The 27,361-nt window shown below is 40.8% G+C and overlaps 1 protein-coding gene across 2 annotated transcripts in view; it reads right to left on the bottom strand.

The window, feature by feature from the left end:
* sgsm1a (small G protein signaling modulator 1a) overlaps nucleotides 1–27,361 on the bottom strand; it is a 30,004-nt gene extending 2,643 nt beyond the window's left edge. Inside the window, exons 1-24 of one of the 2 annotated variants that reach the window (XM_061038132.1) lie at nucleotides 27,291–27,361; nucleotides 27,110–27,153; nucleotides 20,686–20,761; nucleotides 14,408–14,570; nucleotides 13,982–14,134; nucleotides 13,824–13,891; nucleotides 13,259–13,404; nucleotides 12,576–12,713; nucleotides 11,955–12,079; nucleotides 11,358–11,425; nucleotides 11,043–11,206; nucleotides 10,452–10,587; nucleotides 9,504–9,633; nucleotides 9,015–9,079; nucleotides 8,756–8,901; nucleotides 7,159–7,287; nucleotides 6,892–7,074; nucleotides 6,465–6,536; nucleotides 4,999–6,240; nucleotides 4,780–4,904; nucleotides 4,015–4,097; nucleotides 3,761–3,870; nucleotides 3,538–3,634; nucleotides 2,900–3,067 (exon numbers count right to left, since the gene is read on the bottom strand). In XM_061038132.1, the coding sequence (XP_060894115.1) occupies nucleotides 2,900–3,067; nucleotides 3,538–3,634; nucleotides 3,761–3,870; nucleotides 4,015–4,097; nucleotides 4,780–4,904; nucleotides 4,999–6,240; nucleotides 6,465–6,536; nucleotides 6,892–7,074; nucleotides 7,159–7,287; nucleotides 8,756–8,901; nucleotides 9,015–9,079; nucleotides 9,504–9,633; nucleotides 10,452–10,587; nucleotides 11,043–11,206; nucleotides 11,358–11,425; nucleotides 11,955–12,079; nucleotides 12,576–12,713; nucleotides 13,259–13,404; nucleotides 13,824–13,891; nucleotides 13,982–14,134; nucleotides 14,408–14,570; nucleotides 20,686–20,761; nucleotides 27,110–27,153; nucleotides 27,291–27,309 (3,850 nt within the window). In that variant the 5' untranslated portion in view covers nucleotides 27,310–27,361. The remainder of the gene's footprint in view (nucleotides 1–2,899; nucleotides 3,068–3,537; nucleotides 3,635–3,760; nucleotides 3,871–4,014; nucleotides 4,098–4,779; nucleotides 4,905–4,998; nucleotides 6,241–6,464; nucleotides 6,537–6,891; nucleotides 7,075–7,158; nucleotides 7,288–8,755; nucleotides 8,902–9,014; nucleotides 9,080–9,503; nucleotides 9,634–10,451; nucleotides 10,588–11,042; nucleotides 11,207–11,357; nucleotides 11,426–11,954; nucleotides 12,080–12,575; nucleotides 12,714–13,258; nucleotides 13,405–13,823; nucleotides 13,892–13,981; nucleotides 14,135–14,407; nucleotides 14,571–20,685; nucleotides 20,762–27,109; nucleotides 27,154–27,290) is intronic. The other variant, XM_061038133.1, reaches the window with a different exon arrangement.

Raw genomic sequence — 27,361 nt, 5'->3', positions numbered from 1 at the left:
AGATACAGATAGAGAGATACAGACAGAGAGATACAGACAGAGAGATACAGATAGAGAGATACAAATAGAGAGATACAGATAGAGAGATACAAATAGAGAGATACAGACAGAGATACAGACAGAGAGATACAGATAGAGAGATACAAATAGAGAGATACAGATAGAGAGATACAAATAGAGAGATACAGATAGAGAGATACAAATAGAGAGATACAGACAGAGATACAGACAGAGAGATACAGATAGAGAGATACAGACAGAGATACAGATAGAGAGATATAGACAGAGAGATACAGACAGAGATACAGACAGAGAGATACAGATAGAGAGATACAGACAGAGATACAGATAGAGAGATACAGATAGAGAGATACAGACAGAGATACAGACAGAGAGATACAGATAGAGAGATACAGACAGAGATACAGACAGAGAGATACAGATAGAGAGATACAGACAGAGATACAGACAGAGATACAGACAGAGATACAGACAGAGATACAGACAGAGAGATACAGATAGAGAGATACAGACAGAGAGATACAGACAGAGATACAGATAGAGAGATACAGACAGAGAGATACAGACAGAGATACAGATAGAGAGATACAGACAGAGAGATACAGACAGAGATACAGACAGAGATACAGACAGAGAGATACAGACAGAGAGATACAGACAGAGATACAGACAGAGATACAGACAGAGATACAGATAGAGAGATACAGACAGAGATACGGACAGAGAGATACAGACAGAGATACAGACAGAGATACAGACAGAGATACAGATAGAGAGATACAGACAGAGATACGGACAGAGAGATACAGACAGAGATACAGACAGAGAGATACAGACAGAGATACAGATAGAGAGATACAGACAGAGAGATACAGACAGAGATACAGATAGAGAGATACAGACAGAGAGATACAGACAGAGATACAGATAGAGAGATACAGACAGAGAGATACAGACAGAGATACAGATAGAGAGATACAGACAGAGATACAGATAGAGAGATACAGACAGAGAGATACAGACAGAGATACAGATAGAGAGATACAGACAGAGATACAGATAGAGAGATACAGACAGAGAGATACAGACAGAGATACAGACAGAGAGATACAGATAGAGAGATACAGACAGAGAGATACAGACAGAGATACAGACAGAGAGATACAGATAGAGAGATACAGACAGAGATACAGACAGAGAGATACAGACAGAGATACAGACAGAGAGATACAGATAGAGAGATACAGACAGAGAGATACAGACAGAGATACAGACAGAGAGATACAGATAGAGAGATACAGACAGATATACAGACAGAGAGATACAGATAGAGAGATACAGACAGAGAGATACAGACAGAGATACAGACAGAGAGATACAGATAGAGAGATACAGACAGAGATACAGACAGAGAGATACAGACAGAGATACAGATAGAGAGATACAGACAGAGATACAGATAGAGAGATACAGACAGAGATACAGATAGAGAGATACAGACAGAGAGATACAGACAGAGAGATACAGACAGAGAGAAACAGACAGAGAGATACAGACAGAGAGAAACAGATAGAGAGATACAGACAGAGAGATACAGACAGAGAGATACAGACAGAGAGATACAGATAGAGAGAAACAGACAGAGAGATACAGACAGAGAGAAACAGATAGAGAGATACAGACAGAGAGATACAGACAGAGAGAAACAGATAGAGAGATACAGACAGAGAGATACAGACAGAGAGATACAGACAGAGAGATACAGATAGAGAGATACAGACAGAGAGATACAGATAGAGGTCGGGGATCATGTGCTGGACCTGAAGACTCATCAGTACACAGTAAAAGGTGCAACTCGATGGTGGCCTGTCGCTTTCTTCTATAACCTTTTGGACATGGCTGTGATAAACGCCCATGTCCTATTCGAGGCATGCACCTCGACCACCATCCCCAGAAGAGCCTTCATACTTCAGCTGGCAAAGGAACTGCGAGAGGAACACCTGCGTGTCAAGGCCAGTCTGACATCGGCGCCCACGGAGCCAAAGCAGCCACAAGAGCCGAAAAGGAGGCAGTGACAGATCACCACTCACTGCAAGCAAAATAAGAGCCTTCTCTCCTGCAAGGGATGCAAGCACCCTGTGTGTGGGAAGTGCACCTTAAGGGTTTAGAGCTTTCGCCCCAGGTGTGTGCCTTAGGGGCCGCGGCGCTCTCCAAGGTGCTGATTTTCGCAACTGCATCTGTTATGTTATGGAGTTCTGCAGTTATTTTTGTATATAGTTCCATAGTTTGACCTGCCCATAGATAGCCTTGTTGTTTCTTTGCCAATAGTGTTTTCCATCCGACCTGCATTGTGGCGACAACCTGTTGTTCATTCATTCATTCATGTGTGTGTGTGTGTGTGTGTTGTTCAGTGATTTTCTCTATGTCGGGGAAACAAATCCAGTTGCAGAGAGGAGGAGGAGGAGAAAAAAGTTTCCTCTCATTATTTCGGTGTCTTTATTAAAATGCATAGCCTAATATAGCCAACAATATAAAAGACTTAAAGTTATGTATTATTTATTATTGTGGAATGTATTTTAGGAACGGGAGACGTGGAGCTGCAGAAAGAAAAAAGCAGCGTACAGCGCACTACAAAAAAAGCCGACAAATATTGTAAATTGAAACAGAGGACATTTAAAAGGTTGCCAATCCTGCTCTATTCTCTGTGATATTTTGTTTGTACATAAAAGTACGTTGTATTTGTAATAATTTCTCGTAACATGAAATCGCATATGACGATCCGACAGACCGTTGCAGTGCTTGAAGGGGGCGCTACAATACTGGCAGTCCTAGTGTTAACGTGAATGAGAAGATCTGTGTGTAAAGTGACATGTTTTACCGTTGAAGAACTTGATGATGTCAGTGAAGTCCATGTTGTTCTCCAGGATGATGTCCCTGTAGATCTCCACAAGCGCTAAAGCAATGAAGAGGACAAAGTGACTGGAGGAGACATTCTTAGCTGCCCAGATGGTTTCCCAGACTGTAAACACGTCATCATACACCAGCTCTGGAAGACAGGACACACAAAGGAACAGGAGTGAAAGTATGTAAGTGTTTGAGGACGCGGATGGAAGGCAAGCTTTCGGGAAGCCGAATCATCAGCAAAGAGAGATAAGAGTGGGAGCAGGTGTTTGTTGGGGTGTGAGAGAGGATAAACTGAGATACAATGGTGAGAAAGATAACAGAAAACAAGATAGCCCATAGCTGATTCTTAGAGTATAAAGCAACATTGTTAAAAATATTTTCTTCTTTTCCTTTCTTTTCATCTGTGTCAATTTCATCTGTGTCATGAGTAGAGTGTGTTTTTATCCAAAAATAAATCTGATTTCTAAATCCTTACCAAGCCCCAATAACTGTATGTCTTGTTAATAAGCTGCCAAGAGGTCTGACGTTTCATGCACAAACAGGGCTTAAAGAGGAGTACATCTCCCACTCTTCTAATTTGCACAAACACTTTTCATCGAGCCGTCACTGTACCTCGCTTAAAGTCAAGGAGAAACCAGCGGTAACAGAAGTAGAAGTGGGTGTAGTCTCCGTTCTGGTGCATTAGCTCAAAGAGCTCAGAATCCAGGATCTTTACAGAGAGAGGATCACAGGAGATTCAGGGAAAAGACATAATGAGACTGGTGGTGAGAAAGCCAGGTGTCTGTGGGTAATACATGGATTTAGTGGTATCTGAGAGCTACTTTACTGGTGTCACCTGGATTAAAGAGCGCATGTTGGCAAAGTGAGTGTCCATAGCTCCTCCGTGTGGAAAGTTCTGATTCATTCTCTTCATGAGCTCAGAGAAGCAGCTGAAGGCCAGGGCCTCTGAGAGGAGCGAACGGAGAGAGAAAGCAGGAGTGAGTAAGTGAGTGGGCAAACTGTGCTCTGTTGTTTCATAAATAACCGTAAAATATACACCAAATGTCAGAGAAGAGGGAAAATAAGAAGTGATTCAGAGTGTTGACTCACCATCATCCAGAATTACGAGAAGAGGTGCGAGCAGATCACACATGCCTTGCACATAACCAATGTCAAGGTGCCTCCAGATATAGCTGAAAATATACAACCATGTGAACTTATTCATCCTGGGTAGTTTTTATCTGCAAATCTGAGACACAACCATATTCACAATTTACCAAATCAACTGTTGTTGGACTACTTCATGTGTCTCGATGATTCATGGTCTCATGTGTTGATAAAATAAAATACTTTTTTAAAAGAAAGTCCTAAAGGTGGTGCTAAAATTAAAGATAGGCATGAGTTTCCCTGTTTTGATTTCAGCTGTAATGACTTAAAGATGACTTAAAGCTGCACTACAGAGAACAAGGATTTCTTTTGTAGTTTTAGTTTGTGCAGGTTTGTCATTAAAAAAAAAGAATTTAGTCTCCTGATACAGCTGGGAAGTGTAGTTTGAAGAAAATGTTGCTCCAACATGTGTAATTCTTACTTTTGTTGGGGACTATACAGTATAATCCCATGCTTTAGTCGGGGACTTTATGCAGCTGTGGACTGACGAACATTAAAGGTGTTAATGTGGGATGGACTCAAAATAAACTAAATCTGCCATGTCCTTCATAATTAAGAAAAATGTCACAAATGTGTGCCTCATTGACGTGTCTTTGTCTGTTTGTGGACAACATTGGAGGCTCCTACATCAGTCATTTTCTATTTCTCATATAAAATGTATAAAATGCACATTTCACATTCTATTTGACTTCCTTGTCAGTGTTTCACCTGCACATGATGTTGCGCAGTTTTTCTAGGTTGGCAGGAGTGAAGTACCAGTAGTTTCTGTCACAGCGCTGGACATCCTTGTCAATGCGGTGAAGATTTAATGTATACAGGTCCAAAAGCTCTTGCTGAAAGAAACAAAACAATTCAAAATTATTTGAAAATCAATGTCAAAGCAGTGTTTATATGAGGGTAAATGAATTTGAGAATATTTGTGCATACAGAGAAGGTACTCTCAGCAGATCCTTGGTGGGTCGCTTCATTCTTTGTGTTTTCTGACCCGGCCAGAGAGTCAAACTGGGTGTAAAGGCTCTCCATCTCCGGCTCCTCAGACAGGATGGACTCTGTGCCTTCTGGACTTGCCGTCTCCTGCAGGAGCTCCACATTAGGAGAAGCCGAGTCCTCAGAAAATGTCGAGGCTTCACAGCGCCCCTTCCTGCTCCAAGGCACCATGGAAACTTTGGCGGTGGGGATCTCCTCCATCTCTATGGCAGAGGGAGACTCATCAGACTCAGTCATGACCTGAGCCTCGTCTTTCTGAGAGCTGAAGTAAGCTTCCTTTGGCCTCAATACCTCGGTGTCTGCCGTGAGAATGAGGCTCTTTTCAACTTCAGAGGCCACGGGTTCTACAGATATATTTTCTTTGTATTCTACCAGAGAAACCTCTTGTGTGCTAGTATTTGATTGGTCCATTTCCTTTGATATCAAATGTGTTTCTGCTGTTTTCTTTGATGTTTCCTCTATGCTCCTTTCCGTATCTGTTTTCAGCTTACTGAATTCTCCAGCTGTTTTTGTTGCAGCTGCTGATACCATCAGAGTATCCTCATTGGACACTCCTTTTTTTGTTTCCTCTAACTCTAAAGATTTAGCTCCTTTGAAGTCTGCCAGTGCATCTTGGTCGTCCTCTTCTTTTGTTTTAATAACTCCAGACTCCCTAACAGTTTGTTGTGTTTCAGGTTGCAGGCTTTTCTCTTTGTTGGCCTTCATAAGCTCCTTTTCAAGTGGTTGGATCGTGTTATCAGCTGTTTCCTCACTGTTGGTATTTTTTGCAGTTTCAGTCACATCAGCCCGTTTCCCCTCTCCCTCCCCCTCCCCCTCTTTGTTCTTTACTTGACCTTTCCCCAGGCTGTCCATTTCCTCTGTCAGACCTTCACTTTCTGCCCCTCCATGTTTGACAGTTGCAGATCTCTGTGTTAGATCAGCTGTAGCGCTGTCCTCTGTGCTGAGTGAACCGTCTGACAGGCCTGAGGTGACGGAGAAGTTACGGGAGGAGGGGTGTCCAGAGTCGGGAGAGCTCGTCTCGTTCTGCAGAGTTCCATTTTGCATCTTTGGCACCTGTTTGGCCTCTTCATTTTTAGGCTCCATCTCGATCTGGTCCACCTCCTCTACGGATTCAAACACCTGAAAGAACAAGCCAAAGGGAAGCAGGCTACTCCAGGGGAAGGGATGGGAGGATGTGAAGAACTAGCAGGAGAGAGAGTGCAGGGATGAGGAGTATTGTTTCAAAAGTTGAGAAAACATGCGTTACTTTAGCTATATACTGGATGATGATTCAGAAAACTTCATATGAGGCTATAAGCTTTTTTTTTTTTTTTAAATTCAAAAGGGGCCATTCAGCTTGTATGAATACAATCTCAGAAGGCATAAAGGACATTTCTTCAGGCTGTAATAGAGTGAGAATTTGATACCTGTGTGCTGCTGCTGGAGTCACTCTGTAGGCGAGCCAGACTCTGCCTGTCTGAACTCTGGGAGGACTGGGACTGAGTAATAAAGACATTCAGGCCAAGATATTGTTATATGAAACTTTTTTCTTTTTTTTTACATATCGAGGCTTATTGCTTCTTGGGCACACATTGTGCTCACATTTAAATGATACTCAAATGCCTAAGCATTGCACTTCTGAAAAGTTGCAAGAGCATGGGCCAAGCCCAATTTCTTTTTTGATTCTTCACTAAAAAGAAAAAGATAATAATGGATTAACAATTAGAATAAGTAGAGTCCATTTCTAGTAAAATTAACCTTGTTTAAAAATTTAACACATTCAAGTCACAACAAAACAATAGTGTCTGACTACATCACTACACTACTTTCTGAGCACACATCTTCCTGGTTCACCTCATTGCTGATGGTTGAGTCGTGGTGGACCATCTTCGGACTGGGGATGTCTATGCTCGCTCCAGTGGAACACTTTGCCAACGCCGCAGCATGCTGCTCCTTCTCCCGCTGCTTGACAATCTCCTCACAGCCGAGCCATTCACGCATGGTCTGCTGGTAGCACACTCGGACCTGCTCATCCACCTGTGGCGAGGGATCAAGGATCAGTTTTTTTTTTTCCATTCAAAATACTCTGAAAGTGAAGTCATAATCATGGACATGACAAACCTCCTTCCTCTCCTCCTCTGACATTCCAAACTGATAATGACCCAGCAGGAAAGGCCAAACCTCTTTACGCAGCGACGCTTCAACACCGCCAAAGTATACCAGGCGAAGAAGCTCCTTCTCTTCATATGCCTAAAGACGATTAGAAAATATCATCGGTCAACTCAGTACTTGCATTTCTCAAAACATCATAGCAGCCTCCTGTAAGCCCGGCTCCAGTCCAGAGGATGGCAGATGTTGGAGACAACAGGGACTGCTGCTTCTCCCAGCTGTCATTGTACATTTTGTGCTCATAACTTGCAAATAACTTCACAGGAAGATTCAATAAAAACCCCTTCAGATGTAAGTTAAGTCCTGATCAGTTGATGACACTCAACCAGTTTTCTATTGGTATTAATGCATTTAAAGGGTTAATTTGCTCTCCTCCATACACATTTCTTTTTCGGACAGGTCGTTATGGGTTTCATGCTGTAACTCAAAATGGAATAAATTGACGGTGTAATGGATTAAACAAAGATTTGAAAATTACTCACTTTACCCACTAATGGACCAATTTTTCCAATCCAAGAATTTACTTTTTCTGAAGTAATTTCATGTTTTCTTTCTTTTTATTGATTATGTATAAAGTACAACATTACTAAGGAAAAGTTACTAATACTGAGAAACTGAAAGCAAACAGAACACAGTGTTGTAGGACTCCAGCTCAAGTAGTTGTCTAATATTGTGTGAAAATGTTCATTATGTTTCCTCTTTAACTGTAATGATCCCTTTATAATGTCCTTTCATTAGCTCCCAGACATCCCATCTGTTATAAAGACTTCCATCCCTTCTGATAGCCATGGTGGATCAGGTTTGTAATAATCCATTGGGGTTGTTTTTTTTAACTTAACCCCACTATTGTCTGAATACAACATCACTAATTAAATACATGTTTGCTTTATCTGTAAATGTTTTTTCATTTTTACCCCAAAATAATCAGTGAGTGAATTATAATTCCATTACTCACCTCATAGAGTTGCATGGATTTGGAAAGTTTTTCTATTGACTCTTGTAGCTTCCATTTTATTGGATGTAAAACATTCACATCATCATATTTGAGTTGCATAAAAATACACCATTAAATTAGGCAAACATAATAACCATTAAAAAGAAAAAAAACAAGAATATATTTTCTTTTAAAAACATGTAAAACTCTTTCCTAATGATCAGGACAAACTCTCCATGGCTGCAGGTAATAAACTAGAGATGTAGACTCTGAGACTGACAGAACCATTAGTCATGCTTCATGCACATTTTTGTGAGACTAATGGGTTGAGCCACATAATTAGCAGAGGATGAATATGAATGAGACAGACCAGTGACAGTGAAAGGAAAAGCCCTGGAGTGGACGTGTGTACGTGTGTGTGTGTGTGTGTGTGTGCGTGAACATGCGCATGTGTGCGTGTGTGTGTGTGTGTGTGTGTGTGTGTGTGTGTGTGTGCGTGAACATGCGCATGTGTGCGTGTGTGTGTGTGTGTGTGTGTGTGTGTGTGTTATGTAAACAGCATACTGCCAACAGTCAAGCATGTGATGTTTGTGTTGTGAAACAAGCGATGCTTACTGTGCAGTCCTGGAGGAACGTCTGCCACACGTCTGCGGTGAGCCCTTTGAAGGCATCACGTGGCACATCAGGGGCAACAATGGTGTGATTGACGAGAGCAGAAAGGTGTGTACGCACAGTGGACAGGTGACGACAGTATGCCAACCCTGGTAGACAACACAGTTTATCACTTAATGCCTCTGCAGATGCTAGAAAATCAGAATGAGTAATGTGTACTAATTTCCAGCAATAAAGTTGTTCATTATAAGCGGTCACATACAGCCATAGAAAGCCCGAGAGATGATCTGATACTTCATGTTATCGCACAGCAGCTTCAGAGGAGTCCTGCAGGAGGAAAACACACACAGATTTATTTTCTATCATTAAGATGTCATTAAAGTAATCCTCTAGTTCATGATTTTGTGTGATTATTCACACTCTCCTGAATGTATGAGATATGGTACTGAATGTAGAGTTTGTTACCCTGCTGTGATGCCATACGGAATTAATTATCCCAGTGGTTTGCCTTTTAAACCATTTTTCTGCCTTGCATATCACACATCTACCACATTCTCATTACGAGCTGAATATCACATAATCATCTCCTGGGTAATTGCTAGGTTTTTTTTTTTTTTTTTCTCTGTGTTGAGAATTTCTGGTAGGCACAAAGGGACGTCAGGTGATTCTTCTGTGTTCCTGCAGCTTTCAGCGGTTTTCCTGTCACGACCCAACACAACTCAATCCAGCATCGACAGTGTTTATCACCCACCTCTCATGGTTGCACCCCTTGAGTGTCGTTCCGTCCAAGAAACTCCCCTGAGAACAAGAGGAACACGAAGCCTTCCTGAGAGTGGGGTGCCACATTGTAGCTCCCTGATCCATCAAGTCTGGAGGAGTCACTGCAACAGGCGCACACACACACAAACACCAGACTCGGTCTCTTACGAAAGCATTATGCTGCTCAGGCTTTTAAGAACAATCACATTTGCACTTTTGATTTAAACAAAACAGCAACGTTTCACATAAGCATAATGAAGCTGATTGCTCTTCATCTGCTGAGAGCACCTCAGAGTACTTCTTTGTTTGTGCTTGATTCCTGCTAGAGCCCAGTTAACATACATAAAACATTGTAGCTGGAAATGATGCATCATCTGAAAGCATTAAGCTGTCATATCTCATTACATTATTATAAAGAGACAGATAAATTGAGCAGGAGCCTCTCTCAGTTAAGGAGCCATATTCGATCAGTCTGTTGTTCTCCCATTGGCTGCTAAAAGGTTACAGAAATGTAATGTGGTAAAAAAAAGTTCATTCATTCAGGTTGAGAGGGGCTTTAATAATGCAACACATCAATAAAGTTAGCCAGAAGCAGAAAACAGGCCAGGAGGATATTAGATGCTGTGAATTAAAGTAAGACATGCTGACAGACTGACAGACAGACAGACAGATGAGGTGTGACAGATAGCTGCTTCCTGGGAGTGAGGGGGATTCTTCAGGACAGATTGCAGGGCCTTTTGGGTACAACCAGGATCCCTGTCTGGTTGGGGGAGTAGTGTGCAGTCATATGAAGGGAGAGGGAGGAAGTAAGATGTGTAGGAGGAGGATGAGCTACAGTCACTGTAACAAACAATGATGATCATTTTCCTACAAATGAAACAATATGAAGCAGCTCATAGGTGCTGCTCATATTCATTTGCATCTGTGGAGAGAATCTCACCAAACTCTGACTGGCTGTTTGGAAATAGGATGCGGAAGACGTAGTCTGTGGCCTCGTCCTCCTCCTTATCCGAGACCGAGTCTGAGGATCCAGATCCCTGAGGAACCCTCTTCCGCAGCTTCGGAAACACTTTTCCCTGTGATGCATATATAACTAGTGTTACACCAAGGCCAACAATAAAAAAAATAAAAAAAATCTGCCATTAAAGCCAAGCTAAGCCCTGCAAGTGAATTAAAGATGATGAGTGTCAGCATGCTTAAGCCTATTAATAGAGGTCGAACACGCGTGGGCGGTTTAGCTGCAGATACAATGCTATTAACAGTGCCACAAAAACATCCATTCATTAAAGCAGACACTTATTGTGTGGTGCTGCAGACAGAACATTAAGCCATGCATTCATCAGTATCACTCCAGCGAACATCAAACCCAGGCAGCACATCTGCGTTAGTGCACGTAAATGTGTTTTTTTTAATCGATTTATTGATCAGATTTAGCTGGAATTTTTTCTTAGAAGAATGCCTAAAATGATTCACTTATATTCTGGATTCTGGAAGCAAGGGAGTGACCCCAATGAAAGACCCCCGTGCTGACCTTTCCCCTCTGGGACCAGAGTGGAGGGTCCAGCTGGCCGTGAGGAAGCAGGCCATTCTCTAGGCAGGAGAGGAACTGAAGCAGGTGGCCGCCTCTGGGGAAACGAAGCGGGGGTCTTTGGATTCCATCCTTACTGACAAGCACCACCGTCCCCCCACTGTCAACTACAGGAGATGGACATGATTTCTTTGTGTAACTCCCATATTGACATTTTATTTGAAAGCTGTGTTTAATTGCAGACACTGGGAAAAAAAAACACAGAAGCTGAAATAACACATAAACACTGAGTTAAGATAAAGGTTTGCATGGACCCACCTTGTTGATGACAGTGCAAGTAAACTATCTCCTCCAGAGGGATTGTCATGGCATAGTCCCAGTAGATACTGAAGAAAAAGAAAACAGTGTCGTATTTGCATGACAGCTAACAGTGAAAAACAAATCAGTGAGGAATGTTTATGTGTTCTCTGTAAGAGGCAAAATCTCATCGCTCATGAATTCCACGGCTAATACATGAAGTAGTCAATGGTGTACATAGAGAAGCAGAAGCAAAAATCAATTTTTGGTGAGAGGATCCATGCAAACGTGCAGGAACATAACACCGTTTGCTAGTTTGAGAGATGCCTCACAGTGACTCCGTCAATAAACCATCTGCTGGCTAATGGTGTGCTGAAAATAAGCCTCACCAGATCAGCTTCATACTGAGCCCATGAGCCACACAACGTTAAGAACTGTGATTTATTCTGTTACACCTGAATTATATACAAACACCAAACAGTGAAAGTAAAGCACCAATACAGCGAGTTTTCTAGTCTTCGAGGGAGCACCTTACATTGGTTTTAGAAGAACTACATGCATCATAAACACAGAAAATCAGAATAATAAACAATCCTTTTCAGCGGAATAATTCTTCACCTGCGTTCATAATCCAAGTCCCCAACTGAGCCGTTCATTAGCTGATTGGGTGTCCACTTCAGGGTCATGATGTCAGCGTTCTGGTGCAAAGAGAGGTAGCCTGGGATGGCTTCCATGTCATCCCGCTGAAAACGCAAAGAGAATGATGTTTTCATCTATGCAACAATTAAGAGGCGGTCAGTGTGTATGTACCAAAAGAGGAATGTACAGCTGGTGGAAAAGGCTGCCATATATACAGTATATATATATAGATATATAAATACATAATGATTCATCACAAACACAAACACATTAGAAATGAAAAGGCTCAGAGAAGAGGAAAAGAAGATGTATGCATTCACCACATGTCCTTGTATTGTTATAATAGAGCGGGCAGGTGAAGCATCTTTTAAAGACTTTTCATCGCACAGTTATTTCAGAATAGTCAATAAAAAGGACATATGGGCCAGTTGCTAAGAGGATCTTGAAGCATTTGTTGCTGCTATGCAGTCTTCTGAGAGGAATTGTATGGAAACGGGGGCTAGTTCAGGGCTCTAACTCGAAATACCTCTGGTTAAAATGATTCTACTTAGAGTGTCGTATCTGATCTAAAGAGTAATAATGAGCAATTAAGACAGTTACCGGTTGTACAAGCACATTGTTTTTGCCAAACAAAAGGGTCACTCTGTTGTTTTGATGTAGTGACTCCACGTATTCACGAGCTGATGGCGAGGGGGATGGGCGCTCATCCATGCTGCTGCTGGAGTGCCTCTTCTGGATCTGCACAAATATGTTATATCAGTAAACAAACATTGTAAACCTGTGCTCATCTGATGACTGTCTTGGCAGAAAGCGTTACAGCCTGCCTGTCAGAGAGTATACGTTTTCAAATGACTAATATTACATCCATTCTTGTGCACCAATGCATCCACCCTTGAGCCTGATCCCAAAGGCCAGACACGTTTTAGTTGAAATACCCCCACACTATACCACACACACACACACACACACACACACACACACACACACACACACACACACACACACACACACACACACACACAAAACAACAACAGTAAAAAGTTTTGTCATACGCTAAGATAATGTCAGCTCTTAAAAAACAGGAAGACAGAAAAAGTGTGAAGGTCTCAGAAACGCTGTGTTCATCCTCCGGGGACGAGCTGTGCTCCATTTCACACAGTCATCTTAGCAGGTCCACTTCGATCTGACTGACAGCACCTTTTTTAGGGGTGTGGGTTAAAACCAGAGAAGCCTGGCACTAGTTCTACCTGAAGATCTACTGTATCACAAGTTTTCATACTTACACACAGTGCAGGCCTCTTAGTGGGAGAATCCTGTCTGCAATGGCCACCATGGATGCGATGCCTTTGCACCAACTCGTCTGCAGACGGATCTGTCCAGAAGTGGTCGGCTGTCTTCATCTTTGTGTACTCCAAAGCACAGGGTCCCACTGAACCAATGAATAATAAACAGTTATTGGACTATTTTAAACATCAATGAGTCAATCACTGAACAACAATTGACAAAAAAGCTACAGAAGAACTTGGACTGGGCTTGTAAACACTACAACACTTCTAAACTATTTTTTTCCATCTTCTGGCATCACTTACGGGGGGGGGGGAAGATACAAATTATTTTTGATAGTACAAATACTGTGACTCCAGTCCACCAAAGTAACAGTGCAATTGTCTCTTGCCCACTGAGGAAAAAAAATTGCTCAATGTTGCTAAGCCAGTGAGATCCTGCCACTGTTGAGACTTCTATTCCTTAGCCTGTACAAATCAACCAAGGCCTCACATTTTCATGTAAACATAGACCTTGGCTGAGATTACAAAATAGAAAGATTTGCACTTTCACATGTATACTTACCTAACAAAGAGGCGAGGATAGGTCCGTCCACAGGGTCCATTAAAACAGCCTCTTTCTCATAGTACTTGCTAGAAGACATACAATACAGTGGAATTTTGATGGGGACATCTTGCAACACGTAAAGTAAAACAGAAAATCATTGGCCTATCTCAACACACCTGCTGTTCTCCACCAGGTAGAGGACAATCTTGTCCAACACCTTTTCAAATAGAGCTGTCCTGATCCACAGGTTCCTGACTCCCTGTGTGGTGAGGCTGGGCAGTCGGGGCATCCTGCGAAGGCTGTCTTGACTTTGCAAGCTTTGACTTCTTCTGCACACATAAATGTCCGGTTTTAATTTTAAAAAACTTTCATTTTCTCTATTAAGTGAAGCTGCATCTGCATGAAGCTAGTGGCATTAGAGATTCATGTGTAATGAAAGCTCATAATAATGAATTATTCAGAAGCATTTCTGAATAAAAAAAGAACCCTTCAAGTAAACAGACGGCTGTTTGTTGTCATTGCTTTAGCTCACACAGGCTTTGATATCTACTTTGAAGTCTGCTGTGATGTGTGACAATGAGATGTGATGTGTTTACTCTAACTTTGTCTCGATGATCTGCTCCAGCTCTTGGGCCTTTCTACACAGCTCCTCAGCCGGGGCGAAGCTCTTTCCCACCTTCATGAAGAGTGCCGCTATCTTGTTGCTACGCAGAAAGCCTGCTGCTCGTCGTTTCAACCCGTGCAAAACACATGCCTCCACTGCGGCTGTGTGGACACAAATACACGATTAGGCAAAATAATACACACTATATATACTGAAATGCATCGATCTCAATATCATATGACAGTACTGCATTTAACTAGGGGGACTTAATGATAAGCCGAAGAATATAAAGGCAATAAAAAGGGCTATGTTTGACAGCACTGATCATTTTTGTAAGCTAAATGAACCGTGGCCATATAAATGGTGTCACTAAACACTTTCTGTTGAGATGTTTAGCTGGGGTGAAACGTCTCAGGAGTGAACCTGTCATATGTGATTTTGCTGCTAGCAGGAAAACAACAACACCCAAACAACATTAATCATCTGCGACGGAACAGTTCTTGCTTTCAGTGGCATTAAGTATGCCTCTTTAAACATTAAGCAGAAAATGGAAAAAGTATCCAGTCCAATATTCACTCTGAATTTGAAGACTGTGCATCACTGTACATTGTGTGACCTGCACACTTATAGTCATTTCCTATGTAATTGCTTCTAATACATCAAGTTCAACCTCAATTACTTTATTGCACCAAGATAATTTGCTCACTGCCTGTTTTTAAGGGAGTACTGGCTACGATATTTATTATTTAATATAAAGAAAGTATCTATAATTCCATTTCTACTATATATACGTTTAATATTTGGTTTCACAAAGTGCATATGTATACACAGTGTGCATTTTGCAAATTTCCTAAAGAGCCTTCCATTATATATATATAGTGTACGTGTATACACATGATGTATTAGATTTATGTTTTGGCTGTTTAGTGTAGTTCTTCAACACTTTTATGAGAAACTTTTTTTTCACTGTGTGCTTTTTTCACAATACATGTTTTTTATTTATGCAGTCTGAAAAAATTGTTGACCATTTTTTTGCATTCACAAAATCGTCTTTTCATAAATCGGTAGATTTCAGTGATCTGTAATGGACATACAGGTCGATGACAAGATGACACACTTTTCCGATCACTCAGCCGTGCAGAAAAACAGACACCCCTCTTCCCTCTGAGGCCTACGTGGCAGTGCCTGGAACTGTGTTGACATTTGAGTCCTCTTTCTGGACTAATCCTGTAGCTCTGTTCACATGGGGTCGGGGGAAGGCTGGGGTTGCCATGGAAACCCCTGTTGATGGAGCGATAGCGCTCTGGGAGAGATGAGCTGAGGGAGGGGTGGGAGCAACTCATCAAGATGGCGATCTCTCTCTTTCACTCATCCTCACTCCTTCAAATCGCTCCTGCATCTCTCTCCTGTCACTCTGTTAATCGGTGGCCTTCTCTGTCACTGCTGTTAACAAGGTTTAACTCAAGCACAGGGCAATAAAACAACAATAACAGTCTTCATCATTCACGTTTTCATTTGAAATTTTTAATACGTCCTCATTATCTGCTTCATTTCTTCACTCTCTCTTTGTACTATGCTCCTTGTCTCTTGTGCCGTCCTTTTCCTGCTCATCATAAGAGCAAGAAGTTAAATGTCAGAACAAAGCGTCACATTAAAAGGTCTCCAAATATAGTTCATCCTCCTTACTCTCTCATTGTGTCTGTCAAACAGTCTCAGGTGGCAAAAGTGCAAAGAAAGTCACTGCAAAACCTTCACACTTTTTGAAAGCTACTGTCAATCAGAAAAGCCATGGACAGCTGGACTCCTCGAAAATGAATAAGGGCATCAGTGGCAGTGTTACAATCATTATTTTATTTTCCTTACACATTTTGGTGATCCATACTAATATAGAAAACCAAAGGGCTCTGTCCCCTTTGAAATATGAGAGAATGTGAAGTTACCACAGCAGGTTGAAGTGGGATGATTAAAATGAGGACCATGTCATTAGGATCTGATGTGGACTAAGAGACTCTTGGGCGGCAACTCACAGCTGACCAACCCTTCACTCAGTGCAGTCAGACTCAGAAATGAGGTCTTAATGGTGGCCAGTTTGTCAAAAAAATAAAAAAAGGGAGATGCCATTTAAAGACAACACTCCAGGCTCTAGTGCCTGTGGAGTTTGTTGTTCTTATTTCACATTTCCTAAACAGAATGATTCATACTGTTGATTACTAAAATGATCTCTAGAATAGTCAGGAGCACAAACAGCCATTAGTCGCTGACCAAACAGGCTACCACACCAGGCTTTAAGCACCAAAAGTCCATTTTAATTTTGTTGTACAAGATGGCATGTTTTTCCTAATAAAAGAGGAAAGGTTTGCTTAAGTGTGTTCCTATAATGCTTAAAATATGATAAATATTTCATGAACAAGTGATCTGATGTTGCTTCACCTATATCACCATAAGTCTTGTGACAATGTATTGAATTGGCTGCAAATCTACCGCTCATTATGTTTGTATGCTTCAAAAAGTTGATCTGATCTCCAACTTATTTTATCTGCATCTTTTGAAAATCTTGTATTTTTAGCACGAGGAGTGGGAGGAATTGAGCCAATTAGCTGCAAAAGACAAATGATTTTGTAGGATGTGACAGAAAAAGTCAAGAGCAACATTTTTCTGAACACAACTCAAATTAGAAGTATTGATGTAATTTCAAAGGTGGGTGCATTTTAAACTTCTATATCTACGACTGTCACCATCAGGTAGAAGTGGAGGACTTCTTGACAAGCTTCAAGGTGCATTTCATCAAATTATGTGATGTGCTCACTGCTATTTGTCTAGTGAGACAGCAAGTAACACTAAGTTGAGGGATCTGTGTGACTGATACACAGTGAGGACTAAAACACTCAGGCCTGCCTTTAACCATCAGTGCTTGGTTCTTACCTTTCTTCCTGCATGACACATCTTGACATAGAACTACTGATCTTTCACTAAAACCTGTGGTAGTTTGTTTGTTTTGTCTTTGTTTTGATTAATCTTTAGTGCTCCCTAGTCCACAGTGGCCTTTAGGCACACTTTCAGACTGCCTCATCAAAGTAGCCATTATGGTGGAGGCTAATTGCTCCCTGGTGAGCTGGCCGAGCTCCTCTCCCATCCTCCACTCTCATCTTTTAACAGAGCACAGCTGAAAGAGGACGTGTAGTAACAAGAGCCACTGGATTATAGGGGGAGTCAGAAGGGGGAGGATGCTGGACAAGAACCAAAGAGATGACAGAGTTATCCTTGGCTGCTAAGTGTCCTCAGAGATGTATTATGTTTTTAAGACAGGCTTTCAGGTGATCGCATGATTTATAACAGGCCAAAGTAACTGATGACACAAGAAAAAAAAAAAAATCCATCACACTACTACAAAATGTGTCTACTGTGAGACAATCTACTTTCATAACCTGCCACAGGGAAACTAAAATGATAACATGATATTTGGAGTAAAGCTGATTACATAGAGAGTGACTGTTGTACAATATTAACTTATGCTGGTTTGATAGGTTTTCAAGCTGTGAAGCAAATTCCTTTCACACTAGGAAATCCAAATCTTTCCTTTCGTCGTGAAGCAGTGATCTAACCTAAGAAGGTTGATGCAGAAATGTGGGACTTACTCAGACTGTTTTTCATATATTAAGCTCCACGTTTGACCACCTTGTATGTGGTTATGGGTCACTGTGACTGTGAAGTTCATCTGTGTGTGTGTGTGTGTGTGTGTGTGTGTGTGTGTGTGTCTTTTTCTCAGCAGCTGGTCAAACTTTGTCTTTTAATTTTGCAGATTTTAACTTTTCTTTCTAATTATTTGCTACTTTAAATAGTAGTGTCTCCCACTGCCACACTTCTGTTAATGAAAAGTGTGAATTCATATTTTCACAACAATATACAGCAGGCAAGCCAATAGAGCCAATTAATGTCTCCAAATGTTACCCACAGTGACAAAGACAAATCGTATTTCTACGCTTTATTTCTACTGCGAGTTTCTAAATTCCCATTGTGTCCAAGTGTTCCCTTTTAGTATCCCTATCTTCCCTATCATATTTCTTAGAGACATGGACATCAGCCAGTAAAATAAAATAAAAGCTCCTTAACTTGAGACATATAATTCATTCTGAGATATTTCTTTAATGATTGCAGCTCCAGACTGATCCAGACATCTGAAGAATGCGACCCAGTATCTCTTCACTGTGTGAGTAGCACTAGAAGGTTATAGCAATGACTTTTGCTTAAATAATGACATTTGAAAGTCCTTTATTTCTATCGTACTCTATATACTCTTGAACAAGAGCTGTATTGATGATGTGGCTCTCCACATCCATCAACTGACTACTTGTTTTTAATGTGGCTGCTCAAGTCTCCACTTCCTTCCTCATTAAAGAGGTTAGAGGCGTATACGTCCTCGCTCTTTGCAAACCATTCCTGTTATAGGAAAGCTAATCCAATAAAAAGGACCAACAACTTTATTCTATCCTCTCAAATGAAATAAAACTGGTGTAGCGACATAACCCTTAGACTGCATGTACAGTATACAGGTGATGAAGAACGCTCATTTGTCACCAGTTAGTAAAAGATGGATGTTTTCTCATTCTTTGTTTGGCTAAAAGAAGCCGCCTTAATCATTTTGTTTCTGTTTATTTGGTTCTGTTACATTCAAGAGGAAACAAGGGAATATGTCACAGTCTACATGGAGAACTCTTACTTTAAGTAAACATCTAACTTTAAAAAGGAAATGAATTATTTGTGAGAGATCTTCTATTCTTGGTGGCTGCAATAGGCTGCATGGTGATAATGTAAGAAAAAGACGTGTGATCATAAAGTGGCTTAACTGGAATTGAAAGTAAATAGCTTTTACTCTCTTTTTCTATTTGATCCTTTGGCAGATAACTGCTTTGTTAGATTTAGGAAGATGTGCTCTGTATAATGAAATGTGTGACCCAGGCCATATTATGAAACTACAGTGTAAAGCAAATGTGACAGAACGAAACGTATTCATGTAAAAAAAAAAAAAAAAGCACCACTGTGGCTCAGTTGGACACTCCATGTGCAGAGGCTACAGTGCTCCAAGGGTGCGTTCGAATTGTCCCTCTTATCTCCTCTCACTATCCACTTTACCTTAACCCCGGAAGCATTTAAGTGGCGGCCATGATAAGAGCCGTTCGAATTCTCTAAAAGTTAAGGAAAGGTGGGTCAGTGCTTCCTTTATAACCTCCTTTAGCATAGGATACACTGGACCATCCTTTACCAAAGGAGATGAGATATGCCGCCCCACAATTCCTTGCGGCCGCAACATTTAAAGCAAGTCGCGCATCCGACCGTTCACGGAAATGAACGATGATCGTAAAGTGACACAGATCAAGGGATAAAAAGATAAGAGACATTTTCATCCAGATGATGTTTTATTCAACATATTTAATTCTCTTAAGAATGCTTTGTGCAGTTGTACATTTGTATGCTTAAAATATTATGTGTAGGTTATATCTTGCATTAATGTAACAATTAATTTCATACAATCATATTTATGTTGATGTTGATTTCTGAGTGGACAGGAAGCTGATGGTTTCACTTTTGTTACTTGTAGCCTGGTATTTTATTTCAATCCCAACCTTGTGGTAATTAGGATTATTTCACCAGTAAGAAGGCACAGGGGAAAGTTTTTTAGATGCGTTTTCTGTAGTCCATTTTCTGAACATTGTAGTTTCAACATGGCAGACCCGCGTCATTAACCTCCGCCGGCCCGTCGCATTTAATGACGTGGCCTAGTGGAAAATGCGGTCGGATTGTCAGAGCAACGAGATCGCCTTTCCCTAAGTCCTTTATGAATTCTCCTAACATCTTTCCTTGACCTCATGACATTTTCGAGGGGTTAAGGTAAAGTGGATAGTGAAAGGAGATAGGAGGGACAATTCGAACGCACCCCAAGTATCAGTTGCAGATTTGACTCCTGGCCACAACCATTTGATGCATGTCTACCCTCTCTCTCCTCCCCACATTTCTTGTCTCTCTTGAGCTGTCCTGATCGATAAAGGCAAAATGCCAAAGAAATCATCTCCGAAAATGTATCAGAAAACATTGCTAAACCAATATATTTATCTTGCAAAAGGTAATATACAGTAAAGTTGACACAAAGGTGGTGACATAGGTTACTAAAAGTTACACTTGATCAAATGAATCGATGTCACTGGAGCTCTTTGCAGCGTTAAGCTGAACCTGCAGAGGTTATAAAAGTCCTGTGAATCATTGGTATGTGTGGTTACTCACCACAAAAGGACACAATATGGCTGCTGTCTTCGTGAACAAATTTCCTGGTGACTGACTCCTCCATGATCTGCTTCACCTGTTGACGACATGTCAGATGCTGGATGAGTCATTCATTAACATGGCACGACGAGCACGCACACACAGCGCCTTTTTGTTTAGAGTTTGACTGATTGCTAGAACTGTCTTGGAGAATAATGAAGACAAATGATAAAGGTGTTATCATGAAAAATGAAAAATGATAGCAAAATGAAAGGAAGAGAGCGCAGTTCTCGGGGAGGCGAGGTAGGATTTAAAAGTTAGAGAAGGAGAAACAATGAGTGGGAAGAATTGAATGTTAAGTTGCTGGATGAGTCACCAGCTCTCACCCAAAGGACCTCTACCGGAAGAAGGAAGCGGTACACATGGGAATGGGGGGGGGGGGCTTCCATTCATCAAAGACCCTTTCTGAACAGTTTGTCATCCTCAGTGGAAGCAATTGATTCTGTTGCGTCAAAGACTGATGATGTCCTTTTAATGGAGACAAAACTTGTTTTTTAAAGAGTTGGAGAAGGTCAGATACACGTGCTCACAAGGTAACACTGCGATATCTCTCTGCTGACGACTGAAAGATCAGTACAACCAGGCAACAATGAGACACCCCCCTGTGTGGGCACGGCTCTGCAATCTGCACAGGGACTATCATCCTCCGGACACAGCCACACAGATCACGGCAATTTCCTGCTGAAATGAGTCTGTCCACAATTACAACATTACACTGCCAAGTCAATCCACTACACACACACACACACCACACACACATACCACACACACACCACACACACATAGCTCCAATCCTTAGGTGGTGTGAGCCAGCAACAATTAGATTTTCCACAACAGCTCAGATTTATGGATCAATAATTTCCTGTTTATCGTGTTTGATTATAGTACATTACTTTCTCTGTTGCATTTAAATATTGAAGATTGTCCACACTGAGAAACAACTTAACTGTATGTTCTATTGGATAGTTTAATTTAAGATGAAAACGTTGTATTTCTTAGGGAGATCATGTTTTTATTAATAACATTTTGATCTTAAAAGTAATTTGTAGATAAAGCTGAAAAATTAAAAAATTAAAAGAAGATAATTAAATATACAAGTGCCTCAAAATTTAACCAAAAGAAGCAGTTTGTAGGTTTTAGTGGGAACTCTTTTAGTTAGTTTAGTTGTGCCAAAGTGGAGTTTAGTCGCAGATTACCAAAGTGTAGAAAGGTGTAGAAGAACTTAGTGGCCTACAGACTCACATAAATGCTAAAGGTTCTCTCTAGAACCCTGTTAGGTTTGTCCGTTCTGAGCTACCTTAAACGTGTCAGCGCATTGTGTAAGACTCACTGCTCCCTCTATAGATATAAAGAGCTCACTCTACAATAACAAAAGCACAATGGTTCTTATTCTCAAGAGAACATACACTAATCCAAACTGATTTGTGAATAGTCAATATCTGTCAATAAGTTTAGCCATCAGTTCTTACACATTTTAGCTTTGAGTTAAGGTCATTTATACCACTATTGTGATGTGGACATAGTCTGTATTCTGGAAACATAATAAGGAATAAGGAAGCCAGTTATAAATGCTGTAGAAATAAGGCCTTGGTATGATTACAAAAATACCTGACAGCAACTTATCAATTTGATGTTTTAAAACCCCATGAAAACACACCCTTTAAAGCAATGGATCTCAACTGGAAGGTCGGAAACCCAAAAGTTGGTCGCGGAGCCGTTTTCAGTGGGTCGCGAACGTGTGACTGGAGAAAAAAAAACAGTGTCAAAAAGTAAATCAAGCGCTCTTAAAACATGCTGGTTTAGTTCCTTCTCTTTATTCCGTCACATGTTTTATACAATCCGAGGTCCAAACTGCACTATTTGTCATTCTATAAATCTGAAAATATCCGAAATTTGTAATAGTTGGTAGTTGGTGGTGGGTTCTTAGGCTAGACCAGTTGAGAACCACTGCTTTAAAGTATACATACTGTACATGGTATGAAAGTACCAAGTTCCAACTGTAACCACATAAATAAGATCTAAACTATTAAACATCATAATGCCCAAATATATACAGTACGTGTATAAAAACGAGAGAAAAAACTAACACATCTGAATGCATACAAGTCCAGAAGTCCTTGTTGAGTCATTTTCTTCCTCGAAAGAAGCAGAATATGAGAGGGAGCACAATAAACCATGAAGATTTCAGATTTCACTGTGAGACACAAAATAACTTGTTTTTCCATTGTGCTACTGAGACTAATCTTCCCACTGAGCACTGATTGCCCCCTCACTGTTAACACACGACAAAGAATGAAAATGACTAATCTCTCACTTGTTAAAAGGCTACAAAGGTTTGAAAACCAATTGGAAAAAAAAAAAGTGTGCCCAGAACCCTGCTACCATTGAGACATTTATAAATAACACTCACTTATTAGACGGAGTCATGGGGCACAGTTTGGCCTGTTCGCTTCAGTAGCATTGTTGTCTTCGGCATCAACAGACATGATTCATGCTGCCAACAAAACACAGACAGTGCCAGTCTGATGTGATGCACAATTGCTCTGCTTATGATCACACTAGTATAAAAGCCACCCGAACACACACACACACACACGTAAAACACAGGGGAGTTGTATGAACCAGTTTTCTTTCTGAGTGCACCTGACATACACAAACCTGATTGATTTTCCAACCTGCAGCCTCCCTCTTCTTGTTTTTACATCTCTCTCATCTAGGCTACAGATCAGGCCCCTGAAGAATCTAATATGGTGAAGTGTCAAAGCAGAGACAACCTGCCGATTTCTATGGAGACCGCACGTGTGGCAAAGCGGATCACTTCCGCCTTAGGAGACGTGTCAACAACATCCATTTATCTTTGAAATGAAAAAAAAAAGACCTCCCAAACTACAGTAACCAATCAGAATGAAGATCTATTTCTCCTACGTCTACATCCAACAAAATAAGAGTCCTATAGTGTGCACGTAATCTACCCCAAATGTGTCTTGAGAAGTCACAATATGTATGAAGTGACAGGACATTCAATGTCTCCATAATAAAAGCCTGATGATGAACCTGCTCTAACAGACCACTCTAGCTTGAAGGCAACAGCCCGAGTGATAAAAGATCTTCAGAGTATTCCAATTAAGTTCTGCAACAGCCGAGCAGAGGAATAAGAGCCAGAGTAAGTGAGAGAGAAAGCCCCATCCATTAACCTCCACCCTTCATTATATATCATCTGTGTAACCAATGATGAATGAAGGGAATAAACAACTGAGAACAAGGAAAATAATCACATGAATCAATGCATACTATGATTTATAGTGGTGTAACAGCAGCTGGATATGCAGATTCACATTTGCTCTCTTGAATAACAGCATACAAAAGGAAAAACATACTGGATTCAGTGACAAAATCAAAAGCCTCGGCAATCTGCCACATGGATCTCATGCAAGTTTATTAGGCATTCAGATTCAAATTCATTTCAAATATAGCATCATATCTCAGCATATCCTATTTTATATGCCATTCATAGTGCAACTCGATGATAAAATATTCACCTAAACAAAAACTTCACTGTAGTCTAACTGCAATAATACCTAGAAGAGTTTCTTAAAAAACAATAGTATTTCATTATCAAAGATTGTTCCTGTAGTTTGTATCAATCGTGGATTAATGTGTTATGCTCATATTGAATTAGATAATCTCTATTGAGAATAAACTCAGGGCAAGACTGGTGGATGATATTGCACTGTGCTGAGAGAAACCTTGTCGTCAGTGAGTGATCAGCCTTGAAAAAAGGTGAAAACAGGAAGGTAGAGATCTCTGTGGCCTGTCCTCTGACAGTCTCTCTACCTCTCTCTCTCTCGCTCTCTCTCTCCTTTAGCAAACACAGGTGTGTATTTGTATTTGTGTGCATATGATGTACAAAAAGATAAGAGGGAGGGGCATTGTTCTGAGGCCTGATCAGAGCAAGATAAAGAGACAGACTTTGAGGGTTCTGTATCAAAGCTTAGGAAAATTAGAAATCTCATTCAAACCAATTTTGTGCCAGAAGGTAATTCTGCTGCTACAGACCTCCGGTGCTTTCTGGATAATGGCCCACATCCAGGTTTATTTGAGCAGAATGGTCACAACAAAAAAAACCAGCTGGACATGTAGAGCGTGAGAACACAGCATAGAGACACCATATGGTAAAACTCACATGAGTAATGATAACCATAAACCAACAGAAAATCAGTGTAAACAACTTTTATCTTTACTCTAAAGGAAACCGGTTTATCAGGAGAAGCACCAACAAATTAATGGAACTATTTGTTAATTACCTCTGCTTGTTTTCATTAGGTGCCATCTGTGAATTTAGTCAACTATCATGCGGTGTTGTTGGTTCAAGAGACTCCTTTAGGCTGCGTTTTTGGGAGAGGCACTGTGAATGAATCTCAGCGAGGCCGTATCAGCACACAGGAGGCTGTTTTAATCATGGGAAGGGTCTGGTCTCTACTGATAAGACTGCAAACAGGACTCAGAGGAAAACACGTCACACCAAAGCCTCATCATTTCTCCTTCCAAGATCTAGGCTGTGATTTGTATCGTTGTTTGGCAGGCAGGCATTAAGTCTTGTTAATTATGAGACAATCTCGTTTGATATGATATAAATCCATCACTTGTTAAAAACACAAGGTTAAAAGTTGTCTGGGCAGAGGGATATGGGGGGGGGGGGGGGGGGGGGGGGGGGGGGGGTCAATAACACCCCCCTTCTTCTTTAAAACAATTGTTAATGTTCCTCTGTTTCAGTTCAGTTTGGTTTCAGTGGACCAAAGCCAACAATAGAGGAGTTGAAGAATGTTTGGAATCGGTTGAAGTTGTTTGCTGTAAGTGTTTAAATAGGAAGTGAACAATGATGATGTTGAGAAAACATACCCCGAACAGACAGAGGGAAATAAAAACCTCAACAGTAGACACCATAAATTAAAAGTATACATGTCTGCAGGACAGTGGAGACACAGTGAAATGACACATATCAGTGTGCTGATACTCTTCTCTGATATTCAGCATTCATTCAAGGTGCACTATGGAGCTCATAGAGAAATGTACAGATTCTGTGGTATATGTTCATAACTCTATACACAAACTGTCATCAGAGGAGAATTTGGTCCCTAGCTTTTATTATTTAACATGTGGTGTGTTTATTGTTTCTATATGTGTTATCAAACAGTTTACATAACAGCATTAGTGTAACATCGTATTCCTCTTCTCCTATTGATAGGGCAGAGCTTGTTTCTGAGCAAACGGATGAAAAGTACTCATCCACTGCAAAGCCTTTATTATGGCATGTCTTAGGTTAGAGTCGTCTGATTTAATAAAACGGACAATTTGCAGCTGGCTAGTTAAAGACCTCTCTACACAATAAACTGGGTTAAGGATTTATGAATGAAGTTGTCATCCTGTGATCTTAAGACAGTGGTTTATCACAAACCAATGCTGTGTTTAAGATTTTTTTTTACAGTAAAAATCCAGAATGCAGAACTGCAAGCATCCAGATGAGATGAGAGCTGTTGGGCAGAATGAACAGTAGGCCTAATAATTGCCATTTTTGAAAAGAGCAATCAAGAGTTGGCTTGTTTAACTGCTGTGTCTCTTTAAACCTTCAGAATCTCTATTTCCACGATGACTCTCCTTTATTCAAGTGATCTTTAATTCAGTGTACATCAACCTTTGGGGTGGTCTGTATGGAAGTGTAGGCCTGTGTCTCATTTGCTGACTGCTGAACTCCTGTTATAACTGCAGCACATTCAAATGATGATTGACACGAAGTGCAGAAAACCAGCTGAACAAACCACCTGAGCTGCTTCCACTCAACGCCAATTAATCCTTCATTTGAACTACACACACACACACACACACACAAACACACGTAGCCCAGACTTCATGTCTGACAGAGAGAACCCAATGGCTTTGCAGGAGGCTGATGGTTTGCTCTGCCATTAACACCAAACACAAACACTGACTACAGACAGACAGACAGTTTGCTCCACCCGAACAATTACAGAGCTACTGCACGACCACCCAAACAGGGACCACTCAATAAGATTTATAGAGCTTAAACATACAACAATCAACTTGTCTTTACAATAAAATAACTACTCGTGCTATTTAATTGATTAACATAGTTTTATAATCTATATGCTACGATACAGATGTGCATCTAATCCATTTACCTGAGGTGTCATCATCAGGAAAAGACTAAGCAGTAGGCTACAGTGAAAAAGTAAAAGTGAAACAGCGTTTGTTAAGGATCACCTGAGAATCCTCTGTATGTCAAACTGGACAGTTTTATATTTTCTTTTTTGTTTGTTTTCCCTACAAGATAACTGCTGAGCCACAAAAAATAAAGAAAAAAACCCACCTCCTTCTTGACGGTGCGCAGCAGCCTCTGTCGGGTCTCTGCCTCTAAAACACAGAACACAGGGTCCACACAGCATGTTTTACAGTTTGTCACAACTTCACTTGTTACATATTCTTACAACAACCCTTTTTTTCCCCCATAGAAATATTTATCTCAACATGTTTTTTTTTTCTGCTCCCACCTGCCATGTTTGTTGCCATGGATCCTGTCTCCTGTCTGCAAACTGCGACCCTCCCATCAGCTGAGTGTAGC

The sequence above is a fragment of the Labrus mixtus genome, chromosome 5 (assembly GCF_963584025.1).
Source record: "Labrus mixtus chromosome 5, fLabMix1.1, whole genome shotgun sequence".
In the NCBI taxonomy this organism is placed as follows: domain Eukaryota; kingdom Metazoa; phylum Chordata; class Actinopteri; order Labriformes; family Labridae; genus Labrus; species Labrus mixtus.
The sequence above is the reverse complement of the archived record's forward strand: the minus strand, read 5'-3'. Positions and strand labels throughout refer to the sequence as shown.